This window comes from Penaeus vannamei, chromosome 4 (assembly GCF_042767895.1).
Source record: "Penaeus vannamei isolate JL-2024 chromosome 4, ASM4276789v1, whole genome shotgun sequence".
In the NCBI taxonomy this organism is placed as follows: domain Eukaryota; kingdom Metazoa; phylum Arthropoda; class Malacostraca; order Decapoda; family Penaeidae; genus Penaeus; species Penaeus vannamei.
The window spans coordinates 46,323,113-46,343,112 of record NC_091552.1 but is presented as its reverse complement, the minus strand read 5'-3'; the positions used below and the strand labels follow the sequence as shown (position 1 = coordinate 46,343,112).

At 34.9% G+C, this 20,000-nt stretch overlaps 1 protein-coding gene across 1 annotated transcript in view; it reads left to right on the top strand.

Annotated features, from left to right (window-relative positions):
• The window catches only part of LOC113825080 (uncharacterized), a 334,395-nt gene that overhangs the window by 282,523 nt on the left and 31,872 nt on the right, over positions 1–20,000 (top strand). The window contains exons 35-39 of the mRNA XM_070121130.1: positions 3,255–3,406; positions 3,686–3,813; positions 7,601–7,882; positions 8,152–8,532; positions 8,803–8,954. Of these exons, the coding sequence (XP_069977231.1) occupies positions 3,255–3,406; positions 3,686–3,813; positions 7,601–7,882; positions 8,152–8,532; positions 8,803–8,954 (1,095 nt within the window). The remainder of the gene's footprint in view (positions 1–3,254; positions 3,407–3,685; positions 3,814–7,600; positions 7,883–8,151; positions 8,533–8,802; positions 8,955–20,000) is intronic.

Below are 20,000 nucleotides of genomic sequence, written 5' to 3'. Positions count from 1 at the left end.
TTGATGTCCCACTAAGGATGTGTTTTTTCTTCTTTTTTTCCCAATATTACGTGTCCTCTTATTATCATTCATTTACTTTTTTTTTTTTTTTTACATATATATGTCACGTTGCTCACATGTTAACTCTCTACTGTGCTGCTTCTGGTCAATGTGTCTCCCCCTAGATTTAACATTTGCTTTTATTGCCACTTGCATGTGTTATCATTGTTATCAGGCATCTCTGTGATCATTGATTAATATCCATGGGATTTTTGTTTTCATTTTTTTCTACATTCGTACGTTACATGAGTATGTGCAGATTTTTATGCTGTGAGCAATTCCATTTTTTGATGTAGTGAGATGGAGAGGTAGTTATGTTAGTGAGAACAAAGATATGTGGTTGGATAGATTACTAGAGATAGAGGTAATCTTTGCTGAGACTTGCATACGTTTTAGATGAATAGATAGTGTGATGTAGATGGTAATACATAAACCAACTAACATGCACGTAAATACACACACAGTCATTTAAACACACATGTCCCCAAATACTCATACCTACACACACATCTACACAGACACACATCCACGCAGACACGTACATACACATTCTCTCTCTTTGACACAAAATTCCAAAAATCCAAAATCTATATGAAATGACCTTATTACCCTTTCCAGATATAAGAAAAAAAATTATTTAGGAAATTGACTGAAAGATCTGAAAGCATGGCAGTTCTCCAAAAGAAAAGAACTGCATTTTTGGCAACTGATTATTTAATTGTTTACTCGTGATGTGAGTTAGAATGCACTTTTTGTTTTGAATGAGTGTTTAAATGTAATTTATGTTTTTGTTAGGCAGAAATGCATAAGAGACTAGTGAAAATATATAGACCAAAAAGCTTACAATTACTTGTTGATAGTTAACGTTAGGATTTAAAGTAGCCTCATTTTACTTGAATATAATGCATTATGATACATGTCTCAAAATGCATTTTAGAAATTAAAAAGATATGAAATTGTCTATATAGTTACTAATTACATAATTGAAAATTTCACTTATTTCCAAATTATGTTTTGATAATGATGTATGAAGTATTAGGCATTTTATTTGTCAGATAGAAGATATATTGATTTTTAAATGTTTCAAAAAATAGAAGAGAATTAGTAGTTATATGAAATACTATAGTCAATGTCCATCTAAGAATAATCATAAGAAAATTATTTATGATATAAAGCTAAGATAAGTAAGTAGATCCTTCAAAATAGCTAATTGTTTGATGGGATATTTTTTTGTAATTCCTTCTAATGGAAACACTTAACAGAATGGCCATTTGTATAAGTCATGATTACACAGTAATAAATTTGTTAAGATGCATTTATATGATCCTGTGTAATTTGCATACACAATTTCTCACATAAATCAGATAACATGGGTCAAATGTCATTGCTGTAACAAAGTGTGATTATAAAAGTGCCAATTTGAGGTTTGGTACCATGATCCTGATATTGAAAATATGCACTATTTTAGCTGACCCTAAAAGGCATTTTTTTCCATTAAATAATTGTATTGAAGAGTAGAGAGGCATCTGCCAAACAGTATTAAAGTAAAGAATAAGGTATAGATAGTAAGAATGTTCTTGTAAAACCAGAGATTTGATGAATTTATTCATATTTGTTTTTCCTTTTTTTTATGATGATAATCCCCCTTGTGGACATAGAGAGAGCTAAATTAGCTATCTTTACAAGAGTCTTTATCTGTTACATTATTACATTTTGTGTTACATTACAGCTAATACACCAAACATCAGAGACATGCTACCATGATCTTATAGGAAGGGTTTTCTGAGAAGTGATATCTGTATGTATAGGGATTTATATGTGCATATATGTTTGCATATGGATGTGTTTGGTGTACATACGTGCGACTTTATGTCTGTGTGTGTATGGATTGACATGAAAGTGTATCTCCCTTTCCCTCCCTTCTTTCCCCCTACTTCCTCCCTCCCTCCTTCTGTATACTTCCTTTTACTTTCTCCCTCCTTCTATCCCATATTCATGTTAATACTCTAAGAAACATGGCTACACGTCATCAGAAAACACAAACAGAGACAAGTCGGTAAATAGATAGATATTAAACATGGATAGAAGATAAGCTTTTCTTCATCAGAACTTTATCAGGTGGAAATCAGTGAATTGAAAATTTCTTTGAGTACTCTGGGAATTTGTTAAATAGACAAATGTCGCATTATTGGTACCACATTGTCCAGTACTGTAAGAGGGAGAAATTACCATCCTGATGAATATTTGATGTCTAGACTAAGGATATGAAGCTGTTATAATGCTACTGACTTGTATATGACATTTACTTTAGTTTGTAATGTATTTTTTTCGTTTCTTTTCCTTTTTTCGGTAGTGAATCACTTCAGCTTATTTTTGTAATTATAAGTTTTAATTCTGAATTCAAAGAATGAAATATAATTTTTTTCAAAATATAATATAATACTATTTTGAAATAAACCCATTAGATATCAAAGAAAAGTTTTTTCCTGAAAACATGGGTTGCATTTATATTTTTTCCCCCTAGTGGAACTTTTTAACACTTTCTTTTTTTCTAGATTGATTAATTGATTGATTTTCATACAGCTGACTGTAGTACCATTCATTTACTCCATCCATTCTCAACCATCAATGTCTGATCTATCTATCCACATAATCCATTCCATCAATGTCCTCATCCATCCATTCAGGAGTGTCTCATTAGCCTCTTGAACGTGTGTATTAGTTCTCGCAATCAATCATGCTGTAGAGTTGTGGTATGCTGTGAATCTTGCTTCACTGTGCTTCAACCAGCTGTCACCCCAGGAAGAATTCTTTTAGCTTTGAGCTGCCTCCCCTCTGAAGTAGTAGATTATGAAAGAGAGAAAAAATTAGATATAGATCAGAAAAAAAAGGAAAAAAGTTTCATAATGCCCTGAATTTTTTGTTTTATTATTTGTTTTATTTTTGTGATGACATGTTGAACTGGTTACAACAATTGCTCAGTAGTAATGCATATGTATTTTTTTATTTATTTTTATTTTTATCATTATTTTTATTTATTTATTATTATTTTTTTTTTTTGAATGAAGAGCCCCCAAAATAAAAGTTAGTCTTGTGAATGTCTTAGGAGCAAAAGCTGTACAGGCTGTATCGCCAGAACGCAAAAATAAAAATAGAGAGAGAGAACTGTTGACCAACAGTTTTACGTTTTTTCTTTTTTTCTCGCCTCTGAACAGGTGGAGCTATCATTCCAAACGGGCGACATCATCTACGTGTATGGTGACATGGATGATGACGGCTTCTACATGGGTGAATTGGGAGGCCACAGGGGGCTTGTGCCTTCTAACTTCCTGCAGGATGCACCCCAGGACTACGCCGATGATCACAGGTCAGGCTCGGTAGAGCATCAGGGTACAAGCTCCTCGGAGCGGCAATCGAGGCCTTATTCCTTCACAACCCCCTATGCTTTTAACTCTTTATCAGTGTAAAGTGCATTTTAATGGCTTTGAGTAGCATAGTAAGATGATCCTTTTTTTTATAGTTATCTTTTTTTTATTATTATTAATATTATTCAGCTCAATCCATTTCAATTTAACTTGAGAGATACACGTCACACCATTCTGCTCCAACTTGAACTAAATCATGTGATATATATACAACAACATAGGTCGCGCCGTGATACCTTAGACCCCCGTGATCGAGCTCCTCCCCCGGGCCAGTCAGGGCGAGGTCCCGGCCCGGGTGCACATGGCCCACCACCACCTCCGCGCCCAGATCAGCGAGACCGCAGGAAAGGTAAGTACGGGGGGGCTAGTCTAAGGTCTACGATTTCGGTGCAGTTATAGTGTTCGTTCTAGCAGAATTGCATCTTTTCTTTTCTTTTTTTTTGTCTCTCAAGTTAACATGGAACTTTTTTTTCCCATTGTTACATACACAGTACAGATACTATTTTCAATTGTATTTTTTATCAGTGATAATGTGATCTCAAAGTTCACATTAGTAGTCCTATAAGGAATTGATATTATTTGTCATCAGGATAGTTGATGATAAATTAAGATTTTGTAACCTCAGTCTTTGTGCACAATGGCATTAACTTTACAAATATTCTTTCTACATGTAAACCCCCTCATGAGTAACGTGGGACAAAGCGAATTGTGGATAATGATAGAATATATTCTGTCTTTCCATATTTAGGATCGGAGGACTGAAGAACAAGTTTCAATCTTTCAACTTTTGCTCTTTTGTTCATGCTTTGTTAAATTTATATCCCACAAGAATTTTTATTTTACATTTTATAGTTTGTTATATATAAAAGAAATTTATCTTGTGCTCTTATGTTGTTTTATGTTTGAAAATGATATGTCTTCAAGAGGTTCCTTTTCTTCTTACCTTTAACACTGTTTTCTCTAATAATAAAGGTTTTTTCCAATTAGACACTTCAAGAATTTTTTTTAAATATTTTTATCTTTCATATGTTATGTCTTCCTTCCACTGAAGAATACCTTTTTATGCATGGTTAAAGCTTAAGCATTATTGAGCTTAATCAATAGGAAACTAAAGTTGTTATTTTTAGGATATTTTTTTTATTATTCATCTGATACAACAGATGTTTTTTTGGCTCATGACTAAGTTTTGTAGCAACTCTTTTGACTACCTTGTTTTTATATATATATATCTATATTTTTTTTCCTTATGATTGAAGACTATGAGACTTGTTCTTCACTTTTGATACCGATTGGCCTCGAAATGAACAACAACAAAAAAATAATATTCTTTGCATTAAGCCCATGTTGCTGCTGATTATCTGCAGCAACATTTCATGGCACGTATATTCAAAGCAAAAGCAGAATAAAAGGTCCTTCATATTTCCTTCTTGTTTATATATATGAATCTTCCTTACATCCGAGACATTGCTCCACACCCAAATGACTTGAGGCGCTCATGTTACAATCTTGCCAGTCTTTTTTGTCAAGGACCACAGGTAGAGTGATGCTTAGGACTGACGGATCTCCTAAAATTCTATTCTCTATTTCTGTTTCTGCAGTTCAGTTAAAGGTAAGCCCGAAGAGCCGAAAGAACAGACACGGTAAATCCTCTTTCAAGGTGGAATGCCCAAGTTACTGTAGTCAACTTTGTTGGGAATGTTGTCGAACCTTATTGGTATTTAAAAACCAACGAAGAAGAACACCCTCATAGCATCCTTCTTTCCCCTCATAGGCTGGGAATGGTATTGGTATGGATTTTTTAGAATCCTTATTCTAGGTTTTGCAAGTGATTCTGACAACCCCCCTCCCCCTTCTCTAAGGGAGGTTTTGTGGCGATGTGGTAGAACTGTGATTAAAGATGAAATGATAATCGTAAATAATGATGATAAGACTTGTCATTCTGTTATCTGAAATTGTGGGTCATTCTGAAATTATTTAAGAGCTGCGAAGTAGTGTGGTAGTTATTTGATTATATGGTTGTTGGTAATGTGTGTTGGATCAGACTCAGATATAGGTGCATGGGTAGGTGTGTTGTAGGAACCTCAATATCGCTTTGGGACATAGAAGGAAAGAGGTGATTAGAATGCCTTATGGATTATAGATGTTTGTAATTTTACATATATATATATATATATATATATATATATATATATATATATATATATATATATATATATATATATATATATATATATATATATATGATGTATACCTTTTTGTGTGACAGATTTCATAACTAGAATTTCAAACAAACATATTTGTGCCTTTTTTATGTTATAAATCCTTCATTTCAAAATTTAGGAGTAGGCATCAATATTATAAAGTTTTGTTAGAATACATTTTTTTATTTATTGTTCAACAAAAAATATCTTTTAAGAGGTAACTACAAGTTTAATTTAGTTTGTATTGTTAGAAAAGGATTTGATGAGGAGTGATATATTTAGGAATATATGGATTAGGGTTTTTATCTTCTACTTCTTGTTTTTATGTAATAATTTTTTATGTGATGTGGCTATTTTTTAGGGAACTTGTAACTTTGTAATTGTAAGTTAACTGGAGATGGATGAATCAGTCATGTACTTAAGTATGGGTCTATAGGCACTCATTTAATGAACCGTATATTTGTTTACTTGATATGTATGTTGTTTGTGTTGAATTTTTTTTTAGCACACAAATGATTTTGTGGATTTTTTTTTACAAATGAAAGGAGTTGAATGGTGAATACAAAATTTTACCATGTAAGTGAAGTGCACTTATTGACAACTGCCAAAAGAAAGAAAGAAAGAAAAAAAAGGTCTTACTTAAACATTTACTGCACAATATTATTTGACTAGCATAGCTTGTTATAACTGCTGCCACATTATGAATGCATTTGGTAATGATACAAAGCTGCACACCTTAAATTAAAACTGCTGTCAGTGTAAGAGCTATGCCGCTAGCCACTTTCTTGCTCACGTCAGTGAAGCAACATTGCTCGTGTTACAGGTCATGGCATAGTGTTGTTGCAAAATCCAAGCACACCTCTTTTGTTACGGTTATTTTTGCAACAAGTCATGAAAAAAGGCAGTGCTAAGATCCAGTATTGCTAATTGCATTCCAGCCCTTCCTCTCACCCCAACCGTCCCCAAGAGGAATGCTGCCAGCCTATGGTAGTGCCACAGAAAAGAGGGCGAAGAAAGAAAGAAAGCCACAGCAAGCCAGAGCCCCTCTGCCTCTTCATCCTCATGCTATCGCTGCGCTGTAGATTTTTCTCCTCATCTGTGAAAAAAGAAACTGTTTACAAACCCACATACAAGGGAAACTGTGACGTCCTCTTGTAATACGAAGTGATTTTGCTGACAGGACTGTGATACCTCAACTTTCAGCTTTCGAGGTCCCGACCAACGCAACCACCTCGGCAACCACCTGCACAGCCACCGTGACCGCACCTCCTATGTGTGACAATGTTTCTTCTTCGTCTGAGCTCGACTCTAGTGGCCTTTTAATGAAAACTAAAAAGCCGATTAAAGGTCAGGGCATAGGCTACAATCAAAGGAAGCCTGGGTTGTGACTTTTTTTTTCTCTTTTCTTTTCTTTTTGTCTTCTTACTTTTTTTTGTGACGTAATTGCTTGATATCTTTTCTTTATCTTTTATTTCTGAAAGAGGTGATATTTATTGATTTTTTGTTTTATTACTTTCTGAGTCTTAAGTACAAGTTATTGCTTCAGGTGTCCTTTTGCAAAATCATAAAAAGAAAGAAAATTACTTCACAATCAATGCACACTCATTTTGCTTAAGTTATACCCAATGTGTGGCATCTGTGGCAGAAATTGGAAGTTTCTAGAAAATGGAAGCAGTCTAGTGTATCATCATGAGTTAGTTTGCATATTGTCACTTTTCAGTTTTGAATATGTATTTTTATCACAGTATTTTTATTTGTTAATTTTTCTACTTTTTTTTATTATTATGTTTTTTAATATTTGGGGGGCCATTTTGACTTATGTGTTTTTTTTTTGTATTTGGAAATATTTGTATTTTCTTTTCTTTGTTTGTTTAATAGAGTTTTGTTTTTTGTCATATCTTTTTTAAAAAGTCATGCATCTGAACAAACTTTCAGATACTGTGATGGAATTTTTTAGCAGTCTTTTTAGTGGTTCGTCTGAAACAACCTCAGCTGCTGCTGCTTCTACTACAACTTCTACTATTACTACCACTACTACAACGACTACAATGTCAAACATCACTGCTTCATCTACTTCTACTTCTTCTGCTCCTCCTTCTACTTCCACAACTACAACTAATAGTAAAGTTCCGCCACTTTCTTCTAGTAAGGTCTCTCCTGCACCTCCTCCTTTAGAATCATCTAAACCGTCTGTTCAAGATAAGAGTGAGAAGAAAGGTTAGCTGTTGTTGCTTTTGGAGTTTGGTTTCAGCTTTTATAGTTTTTATTTGTGTTGGATCTTTTTTTATTAATTTTCTCATGGTTATTTTCTGCTGTTGTTTGTTTTCTAATATTTCACTAGTTTGAATAGTGCATTTGTTGTCTTTTTAGATGGGAATATGTTTGTTATGTACTGTCATATTTTATTTTTTGTTTTTTTATTTTCTTTCATCATACTTAGTATCATTAGTTTCATTTAGTATCATTGTAGCTTCTCCTGTTTCCAGAATCGGTAATGGGATTTTTTGGGAGTTTCATTTCAAGCAAAGTGGCACAAGCCACAGATGTGACAAAGCAGGCTGCACAGGCTGCAGGAATCACAGACAAAGTCACAGAAGCCACAGATAAGACCTTAAGCACAGAGGCTGATAGCGTAAAAGAAAAAAACGTCATGGAGGAGAGTGTTGGTGATGAAAAGGTCGCTAAGCATGATGCGCTTGCTTCCCACGCAGAGCAGAAGTCTGGTCAGGGCTGCCCCGAGACCAAAGAGGCGGTTGGTACGGTGACACTTTCCGAAAAGGACGATGTGAGTGAGCCCAAGGGCACTCCATCATCTCAAGTGGAAAAGGCAGAAGCAGAGTTGAAAAATGAAAGCGAACCAGAGAAAGGTTAGCTCTCTGGCTTTATCCCTTCTATGGCCTTATTACTGTTAATTGATTTTTATTTCTTGTTAACCTATTTGCAACTGTCACAAGATATTTGCACTTTTGAATTGCCAAAGCCAGTCAAATCCTTCGAGCAGATTTTTAAGAGTTTCTCTTACTAGTTCAGTGAAATCTCCTTGTCCCTCATAATTGTGCTCCATTGATGTACAAACTGGATATCCTTTTCAGTTCCAGTGCTATTTTCAGAGTCACAGGATAAACTCTCCATTTCAGAGCAACCACGAAGAGGGTTTTTTAGCAATATCATGAGTGCCACAAAAGCCTCTTTGACTAGGGCTGCCACTGTAGTGAAGGAGGGGTCAGCCAAGACAACCACTGACCCAGCTCCTGAAGGGGACGTGGCCAAGGAAGAGGGCAACAAGGAGGTGGAGTCTTTTAACTGGATATGATTCCTTATTATGCTAGTTTAGTAGAGTTCTCTCTCTCCACCTCGTAAAGCTCATGATTTATTATAGCATATGAGATGCTGTGAACTAGAGATTTATCGTGCTCCCTCTGGCATATGGCTTATACTTACATGTCATGTATAGAAATATGTATATATGATTATTTTTTCCATCTTTATCATATTTTGTACATACATATTTTATCAATCTCTTCAGAAAGAAACAACAGCAAATTAGAGCTAAATATTGCTGATTAGGAAAGTTTCTGTATTATGTGCCTGTATGCAGTTAGAGAGGGTTCTCTTTTAACACCCTGCTTGTAGAATACATGGCTGATCTAATCTCATCTCAGAATTTTAAAACCAATAATAATGATAATAATTTAGCAATAGGCTAGACTTATTCTTCATTTCCTTTTAGAAGAATAGCTTTTTTATTTGCATTCTTAGGTTTCTTGGATTTGTCTACAATACCCAGCTATAATAGCCTTTCATATTGCTCAGGGATTTACCAGTGACGACTCAGTGTTTCTCAAGTAGCGTAGTTGAGTAATAGGAAATGCTAGAAAACAAACAGGCAAATGTCTGTCCATGGTTTGACATGGATCTGACTGTCAGAATGAATATAGAAATAGATGTAGAATAGAGTAGCTGGCATAGGTATCCTTGGTAGTCAACTGCAAATATGTTAGTGTTACAAATCTCTCTCAGGTGTGAACCAAGTGACTCTTATATTTGCAATATAGATGACTGGTGCTAATTAGTCATGTTGTCCAGTCTCTTTGGATTTGGTCTGAAGGCATTCAGTAATGTAATGTCTTCATTCAGGCACAGATCTATCATAACTGTACTTACATTAACATGAGTGCCAACACAGAGACACATTCACAGAGTAATAAATGCATTCTTTCATGTACATGATCAGATTTTATGTTTCTTTCTCTCTTGTGCTCTAGTACTTCTTTTTTTATCCCACTTCTCAAGTTTAGTCTCTTCTCTGTCTTTTCCTTCCCATTTTTTCTTTTCCCCTCTATGCTTTGTCTCCATCTCATTTTTTTCTGAGTCTTTTGATTATGCTTTTCTCACTTTTCCTTCTTTCCTCCTAGTAACATTTAAATAGATGAAAAGTGGGCCATTCACAAAGACACAGCTCTTACTTCAGCAGTGGCAAAAAGTAAGGGTTCCTCTGGGCGGCCAGAAGGAGACCTCGAAGACAAGGGGAGCTGAAGGCATGACTTACTGTGTTCCTGATGAGAAACTTGTCAGGTCCTGCCAGTAAGTGCAAGCAGCCCACATGCCGCACCAGACTGCTTCACACACACTCACACTCTCCTTTGCTCTCACACATACACTCACACTCACTCACATGCCAGAAATCACGAACACTCTTTTAACTGTTGAACCAAGAGATTGTTGACAGACCTCTGAGGTCTTGTTAGACCACTCACTAGTAATGGCTTGTGGATGGTCAAACAACCTTAATATTGTCAGTCTCTGGGATTGACATGCAGGTAACCACAATATCAGTCGCAAGTACACCACGCCAGTCCATCAGCACAGCAGTGCTACTAGGATTATGATCACATAGTATTAACCAGTGCTTTAAGGACACTCAGCCTTACACATTACACTATGTTGTAATGAAAGCAGCAGCCTTAAACACGTCTTTTTTTTTTTATTTTTTTTTTTTATTCCTCCTCCTTTTCCCATATAAAAAAATTCACAATTTTTGATGTTAGGTAATGTGAGTACTAAGCCTTTTTGGCACACCCTCCAATTAAGACTAGTCATAGGAAGGTAGAGCAGCATCACTGTAGTCCAGATGAGCTAGTCAGCAATACTAATGAATCTCAAATTTTGTGCTCTGATGTGTAGGATAGGGTATTTGTAGTATACACAGTAAGGTTTGTAATCATCATCCCTCTTTGTAATACTATCTGTATCTGAGACACTTTTAATCTTCACAATAATAAGTCAGTATTGATTCTGTTTTCTTTAGAATGCATGATAAAAATTGCTATAATCAATCGTGCCTCATGGATTAAATGTGTCTTGGAGTCAGCCATCGAAAGCAAACAGGTAGCCAGGTTAGATGTTTGTTATTGCACAGACGACTAGGTATGGTGCTTTGGGTCGTATGTTTAACTGCGTTATTTGTTTCTTGTTTTTGATACACCAAATATTTACACTCAGTAGCTACTTAATTTTATATCCTACTCACTTTGGAGCAGATGAACTATATATATACATCTTATAACATCATATGGTACTTGATTTTCATTTGTACTGAGCACATGAAGTAAATGTAAGCCAGTACACTTGAATTATTGCTTTGTCATTGGAAGATTTGTATTGTCTTCCTTGGTTTGGGATTGTTTTGGTGTATCCTTACACGTTAGGGTATTACCTTATTAATGTCCCGTGTTGCCTACATACTCTTTCAGGTAATTATAATAAAACCATGTATGTTTTTCACAAACATGGTAAGAGACTAAACTCCAGTTTCTACCAGAAAGAAGCAGGCACTTTGTTGATTTACACTCTTCCTTAAAAAAAAAGAAAGAAAAAAAGATGAAAAGAAAGATATCTAGACCACCTCAGAGGACAGTCCAGGTATTCGCACAGATAAACCTAGCCCCACCCGCCCATTACCCTCCCCAGTCTGTCCACCCTTTCCTACCTATACTTTAAAGTCCTCCACTGCCCTACCCTCCAACCCCACACCCCACCCCTAAAAGCAGGGTGACGGCTTGTTAGAAAAATCCCATTGTAATGAAGATATGAACCAGATGCAGAAACTTTGACTGTTCCTTAATTAGCTGGTACTAGTTGGTGCTTCTTGTAGACTCCTTTTATTTCTATCACTTGAAAAACACTTTACTTGGATTATTATGTATGTATGGATCAAACAGCTGCTCAAGGGAGCTGCCTGTATTATATCCATATTGGATTCTGAAAAGTTTTTATATATATAGTATATATTTTTACCCCTATTCTCACTATATCTCTATGTGTATTCAAGTACAGGTATCATTATGATGTCTGCCCAGTATATTAGAATATATATATAATTTTTTTTCCGTAATCCCAATTATAAATAAACAAAAAAACAAAGGCTACAGTTCTGCAGTCGCACAGTGCAAATTGAAAATTATGGAATGTGTCTGCCTAGATTATTTTTCTTTTTTTCACACATAAGTTTAAGACTTTTTGCTGTTTTATATTTACTGTTTCCAGATATTTTTTACATCTATGATTGTTTCGGATAATGAGTGTTGTACGATGTATAATTAATTTCCCTCAGACTATGAACTCTTTAATAAATGATGTTTTTTTCTTTTTTGCAAGAGGGCGGCGTGAGCTTTACTTTCAAGGGCCTTTTGAGTGTTCCTTTGGTGTTTTCATTTTTCTCGATGTACGTCAATCATGTGTCAGTTCTGACCGCAGTTCCTTCTTCTCCTTCACCACTTTTTTTTTTTTCTCTCTCTCTCTCTCTCTCTTTCTCTTTTTCCTGCTGTTTGCTAACCCTAATCCTCTTGCCTTCCAATTCTATCTCAAGACCAAAGATTACATATCTATTCAAACCTCTTTTTTCAACTCCAGAGATTAAATACAGACATGAGATACAAGGGAAATCCCAATTTTCCAGTCATCTGTACTTCCTCAATGAGTGCTTTAGTTGAACACATACTTCATTTACAATTTTTTCGTACATTCTTATAATTTTCTAACCCTGTTCTTTTATTACCATAAGACACAGTAACACTTGTTTCTGCTTCAGTATTTCAGTATTCAGATATATATTTCATGTATCTTTCTTTTCATTTTTCTTTTCTATCCGTGACTGTTTATCACTGATTATTAACACCTATACTTCTAGATCTTCTGTATATCATTGATTATTAACACCTGCTTCTATACCTTCTGTACCCTCTCCTTGTCATCTGTTAACTCAATCAAATTGATGCCAAATCATATTATGTCAAATATCTGATTCTCTCTCAGATTTATTTTCTATCATTACTGTGGGCCTATTGTACACTCGATGCAAATTCCCTTTTTTTCTGCCAGTATGTAGAACAAAGTCATACCCCATTCATGAACAGATCTCTTCCGGGCTTCATCATAGAATCTCTTCCATTTTTCAACAACTCTCCAACGTTTACTGAGAACATTCATTTGTCACACACAGGCTAGAGGGAAAAGGTATAACCTCCTACATACACCTGGTTCTTTGGCTTCTCAACTTCTCTTTAGTTTTGTGGTTTTCTTCATCAGCTCGCATCCCTTTCATCTTCATCACTATCATAGATTGGAACAGATATTTTAAAAATTTCTTTACATATTTTGGTGCACCATGATGTTTGTTTTTGTGCCTGCAAGGAAACAGAATTTGAAGCACGACAACAAACACCATGTTGAGCCCAAGCCATTAACATTACCCTTATCTTTCTGGTTTTGATAAGTATTTACTAAGATTTGTTATCGGGGAAATAACATTCTACACAATTCATGCTTCAACGTAGAAGAGACTGATACCTGTCAAGACACAAGGGGACATTTCCTGATGTAAATATAACTTATTCAACCTTTCTTGATTTGAAATTTGGAATTAGTTCTTCCTTGGTTTTCTTCCCTGTAGTATGTCATCTCATATTGCATACCATTGGTGGAAGTGGAAGTAAATCTTCATAGACACATTCAGCCATTTGTCTGACTTAGAATTTTGCGTTCATATTTGTCATTTGTGCCAATAAAACAGCTTTTAGCTACAGTCAGACCACATTAACATGATACTGATTTCCTACCTTGTGTATGTTTTTTTCTCTCTCTCTTTCTCTCTCTCTCTCTCTCTTTCCATTTATTTAAATATCACCAGTGAGCCCCACATCACAGGATACATCAGGTTCCTCTCTTGTAGGTATATACTTGTCTTCTGCACAGTATTCAAGTGTGAAAGTAGCACTGTGCTGTCTCCTCTTTTGCATTTTAACAAATGAGTTGACCCAAATCACACAATTTAATGTTTTTCGACAGACTATTGAGAGAGGGAAGTTAACCCCTTGGCCCATGTGCTACACAGATCTGTAAGTTATTCATTAGTGCAGATTTGGAAGTGCTTCAATCTCTCTTGATTTTTTCATAGTGCTTTTACCTAGAAGGTTTCTGTTTAAGGATTAGTGGTTATTTTCTTCTCTCTCACTTTTTGATGATTTATTCTACTGTTTGATTTTTCATTTACTGATTTATATTTTTTGGCAAGTAGTGATACTGAATCATTTTTTAAGTGTGTGAAGTTGACTTATAGATGTCAGCTTTTTGCACGTATGGGTGTACCAATTTCTGTTCCCATTTTAATTGTCATTATTTTTAATCATAATCCTCTTTCTGTTTACCTTTCACATTCTTGGATACTTAAGAAATGTAGGTAACCCTTTTTCTACCGATTACCCCAAGTTAACAAGTCTTCGATTCCCTCGTTTACACACACAGTCCAAGATTAGGGCAACACCGTATTGAACTAAAAATAAAGAATGAGATTTGAATATCAGACACATCCAACCCCTTGCATTTGGTGTGGCAAATAACTTATTCGCTTCTAATGAAATGGTAGCCTTTCTCAAAAATACATTTTTGGCCAATTCTCTTTTGTCTTTACCACACTTAAAACTGCCACTAAAATTCCAATGATTATATATATCTTTTTCTTTTGGTAACATTGTAGAAGTCTTTATTCTGGAGAGAAACAAACATGTATTTTTTTTTTTTTTTTTTATTGTTATTATTTTTCTCCAATTGAACTCTTTAATCTGTTTAAGATTTTATATGATGGTTATTATGTTGTTTGACTATTATTATTATTATTATTGTTATTGTTATATTATTATTATTATTTATTATTATTATTATTATTATTATTATTATTATTATTATTATTATTATTATTATTATTATTATTATTACTGTTATTATTATTATCATTATCATTACTATTATTTATTAAGATAATTATTATAGCTATTGTTATAGTTATTATTATTATTATTATTATTATTATTGTTGTTGTTATTATTGTTGTTATTATTAGTATTACTATTATAATAATTATTATCATTACTATTATTATTGTTCTTGTTAGCTATTACTATTATTTTTATTTTCATTATTATTATTGTTATTGTTTTTTTCCAAAATATTATTATTGTTAATATTGTTATTGTTGGCATTGTTATTGTTGTTGCTGTTATTATTATTGTTGTTATTGTTGTTACCATTATCATTACTATTACTATTATTTTTTATTACTACTATATTACTATTATCATTATTATTTTCATTACTACTACAATCTTCGATATTATTATTCTCTCTACTGTTGCTATTGGCATTGATATTTATTATTGTTATTATTATCATTATCATTATCATTATTATTATTATCTTTTGATTAATATTGTTATTATTATTATTATTAACAGTGTTATCTTTATGAATATGATTACTGACACAATATTTTTTTCTTCCTTTTTTAACTTTAATGCTCTTGTAATGTGCTCGTTGGCATCACACTTGACAGAGAAGCGAAATTTCCTGGCAGTTCATTGCCCTAATATATTTTTTACTTGGTAATTGGTGTGGTTTTATAATATATATATATTTGATATAAAATGCTTGACTTCTTAAATGTTTTTGTCCCTAAGGTGTCTTTCCTCTAGCCAGACTTGTAGAAGACAAAAAAAGTCTCTTCATATGTTTGTGTTACTTAAATGTCCCCCTTCTTTTTCTTTTTTTCTCTGTTTTCTCTTTTTTTTTGTCCACCATTTAGCATTTTTTTTCTCTGTAGTCAGTGTTGTGTGACTCGGAATCTCAGTGTGTTTCATAGATCTTATGACTTAGGCCAGTGTGATCCTCTGTCCCATCCCCCAACCCCTTTCTCCCTGGCTGAGATCTTGTCGGAGAACCTCATTAACCAGCTTTGTGTGGGTTCGCTTGAATCGTGCTCTGTGTATGTGCGTGATGCGTTTCCCTATGAGGAATACACATTCCCTGAGAGACACTGCTTCACTGGCCCATGCCCATGCCCAGTATCTTGAGTCTTATGCCCTTATGACCCCTTTTCAATCCCTTACCTTGTTTTCCTTCTTGCTCCTCCTCCAGTCCTTCACTCTTACCCTGTGTCAGAATAGAGTGTAGTTGTAGTTCTGACTGTTCTCATGCCCTCTTCTGATCCCAGCTTTAGATGGCAGCAATATCTACATGTTAGCAGCCTCTTAGGAGTCAGATTTTGCTGTGGATATTTCGCTTTGGTGTATTATTATCCGTCCATTTATCCAGCATCTTTGAAATTCTTCGCAGCCTTCATCTGTCTCTCCATCTTTTTTTCCTTTTTCTTATCTTATTCTTCTCTTTTCTCTCATCTCACCCTTTACTGCAATCGTCTCAACACCGCTCACTTTTCTATCTTCCGTTTTATCAGCACTGGCTCTGTAGTAGCCACAACATTTCTCCATCATGGCCTCCACTGTCTCAGTTAGATAGACTAGGCTCTCTCCTCTGCAATCCTGCTAGTTGAAATCATGGTTCACTTTCTGTAGCATTCACCGTAGCCTCTCTATCTGTCTCTCTCTCTTGGTGCACCACTTTTGTCCTCATCCTCATCCATAGACAAGCCTATCGAGTCTCATTCCTTGTGAATTTTCTTACAAGGCAGTACAACGCCTCGGGCCTTCCTCCACCCTGCCTTCTTTGCTCCTCAAAAGCTTTTAAGTGTATCTAGACAAGAGGATACGTTTCTCTCTCTCTCTGTCTTCCTAGCGTTGCTTAGTATTTGATCCCACAAAGAACACTTAAACTCCTTTACATGTTGCGGATCTAAATTTCAGACCAAAACTTTAGAGAGTTCCTTAAGTGTCTTTTAAAGCTAATGCACTAGTAGGAGTTAAACCCTTCCTGCTGTCACAGCAGGAAATTATTACTGTTGATATTATTTTTATGTTAGTAAAACACAAATGACTTGCTGTATAAGTAGTTTATTAGCCCCTTATCCCCTTGAAAAAGAGACACCTTTTTATTCAAGAGAGGAATTATAAAATGTAATAAAAAAAGAAGAAAGAAAGGACTTAGTCCATGTCAATTGTGCAGATATTTAAGACAGCATATGTCTCTCACACACCAGGAGCTTCCTATACTCAAAATCCCCCTCTGTAGAAATCATAGGTATTCCTACAGAGGATTAAATGCAAATATATTTCCTGTAGCTGAAGGGAGGTGCTAATTGGCTCTCAAACAAATGCCAGAAATGAGCTCTGTAAGAGATAAGTAGATTTTAGTTCGATTGTCAGATGAGGCAGATAGAATAATCTGAATAAGATGATTACATGTTATAGATAAAGTTAGATAATATTAGTGAAATATTGTTAACAATATGTACAGGTTTTTATTACATATCTATGGTGTCCAATTAGGTTGTATATGTGGGCTGTTTCCATTGCGTGCACACACATGCATATGCACACATACACGTACACATACACACATGACCACAAACTCACCCACACCCACTTAAACTCACACACATACACATAAACTCACACACACACAAACTCACACACACACACACACACAAACTCACACACATAAACACACACAAAAACACATATACACATAAATACACATACACATAAACACACACATGCATACATAAACACACACACATACATAAACACACACACATACATAAACACACACACACATACATAAACACACACACACATACATAAACACACACACACATACATAAACACACACACACACATACATAAACACACACACACATACATAAACACACACACACATACATAAACACACACACACACACACAAACACACACACACACACACACACACACACACACACACACACACACACACACACACACACACACACACACACACACACACACACACACACACACACACACACACACACACACACACACACACACACACACAATCTTCCTTATGATATGTTATTACCTATGGAAAATTTGTGGAGAGATTTTTTTGAAGCCAATTTTTTTTTTTTTACTTTCTTTTTGATTAAGTACCTTTTTACTTAATGTGAACAATATTTTCTACATGAAAATTACTTACTTTTTTGTAGGTAAACATTTTTTTTTCCTCTGTATGCACAAATGGGATTGACGGGGGACTTCAGACATTATTTTAACAGTCGACATTAGAAATATTTTTCTGTTTTCTTTATCTCTGGAATCTGTTGTCTTCTGTGTTTGCTGGCAGCTCAAACTCCATGCCATATTGTCATTATATCATAGTCCTTGTTTGTATGTACAGGTTCGTTCATTTAAACAGAAATCATCATTTATGCAGCCTTTTGGATCTTTATCTGTCTTCCCCCTTCTTCTGGTTGGTGGTCATTCTCGATGGTTTCTATGTCATCCTTGTCTTCTTGCCTATATTCATAAGCCCATACTTACTCTTCTTTTGAATTTGAATTCTTTTCTGCCCTCTGTCAGGGTATGATTTGATGTCTTTTCTATCCTCTATCATGACTGTATTCTTCTCTCCTCTACATGTTATTTCCATCATCTTTTAAAATCTATCTTTCACTCAATAACTGCCCTATCTTTCATTGATGTTTCTTAGTTCTTTTGTTTCACCTGTGTCTTTGTTCCTCTGTGAGTACTCCCTGCTCCTCCAGAGTATACATTGCCATCAACATCAACATTATTCCTTCTTGTTCTTCCAGAATGAAGTTTATTAACCTCAACACATATCATTTCTTCTGCTCACCTCAGATTTCACTGATCACCAAGTTATGATCAGTTTTTGGTATCCTCTTTTCATTATACCCACACAGTCTCACTCTCTAATACATTTACTTCTTCACAATCTCTGACATTCAGAAATTCTCCCAATTGTTCTTTCTCTTTTCTGGATGGGGATCCATCCTTTCATGTAAGCTTTTCCCATCTTTCATCATGTTTCACTTTCATTTGGTTTCTAATCCATCTGGAAACTGATGGATTTGTATTCTGTGATTTTTGTAGATCGTGTAGGAGAGTGTATAAGATGTCATTATTATTTCGAAATTGTTGCCAGTGCTCTAGTCCTTCCCGGCAGATATTCAATAAGCTCCTCTTTGCTGGATCTTCTGGGATAGATGCCTTTTTCTTGATGCCTTAGTAATTAATTGAGTTGTTGATAGAGATCACATTTAGCCACTATAACTTATTCTGCACAATAGATACCAAAAGGATCAGTATCTCAGAAAAACATTTCCTATTAGGCAGAAAAGCTTAATTGTTTCTAGCAACTTCCTCCCTATCAGAGACTCCCCCAACTCCAGCCAAGACCTGAGTAATGGAGAGTCCAGTGAGTCTGTTGTATATCAGTGATTAATATCCTGAGTTGTTACTTAATACCCCTGGTCATTTAATTTTGGAATTCCCACATATTTTATGCAATACTGGCAGTGCAGCCTACTGTTGTTCCTTAAGGGTAGTTGTATTATGTGTTACATTCTCCAAGTGTAATTGTGAGCTGAAGCCAAGGGCAGTCAACCCCATCCTCAGGCATAGTCCACGGTGTCCTTGTGGTAAGCAGCAACATTTCCTTAATATTCTCTTCTTTACATTGATGGCTCCTTTTAACCCTCTCAGTTATCCCTTGTAGCTCGCTGAATCTACTGTACATTATCCTTATAGAACTCTTTGAGACCCCATATAGCTCATTAAGTAGGCTTTTGATTATTACGAATCCCTGTAGTTATAAATTGCTCTTTTACCCAATCATTTCTGGCAGACAGCGACATAAAATCGATGCAGGAACACCATTAGTTTAGGATGTATCCAAGAGGATAAAGTAATATGAGTATCAACTTAACTGATGGAATTTTGTTGTGTCAGTTACACAGGCTTATTATAATTGATGGAGGCATTAATATTAATTTTTTAGTTGAACTCAGACTTTTATATTGATCTTGCATAGACAATTAAATTTTTTTG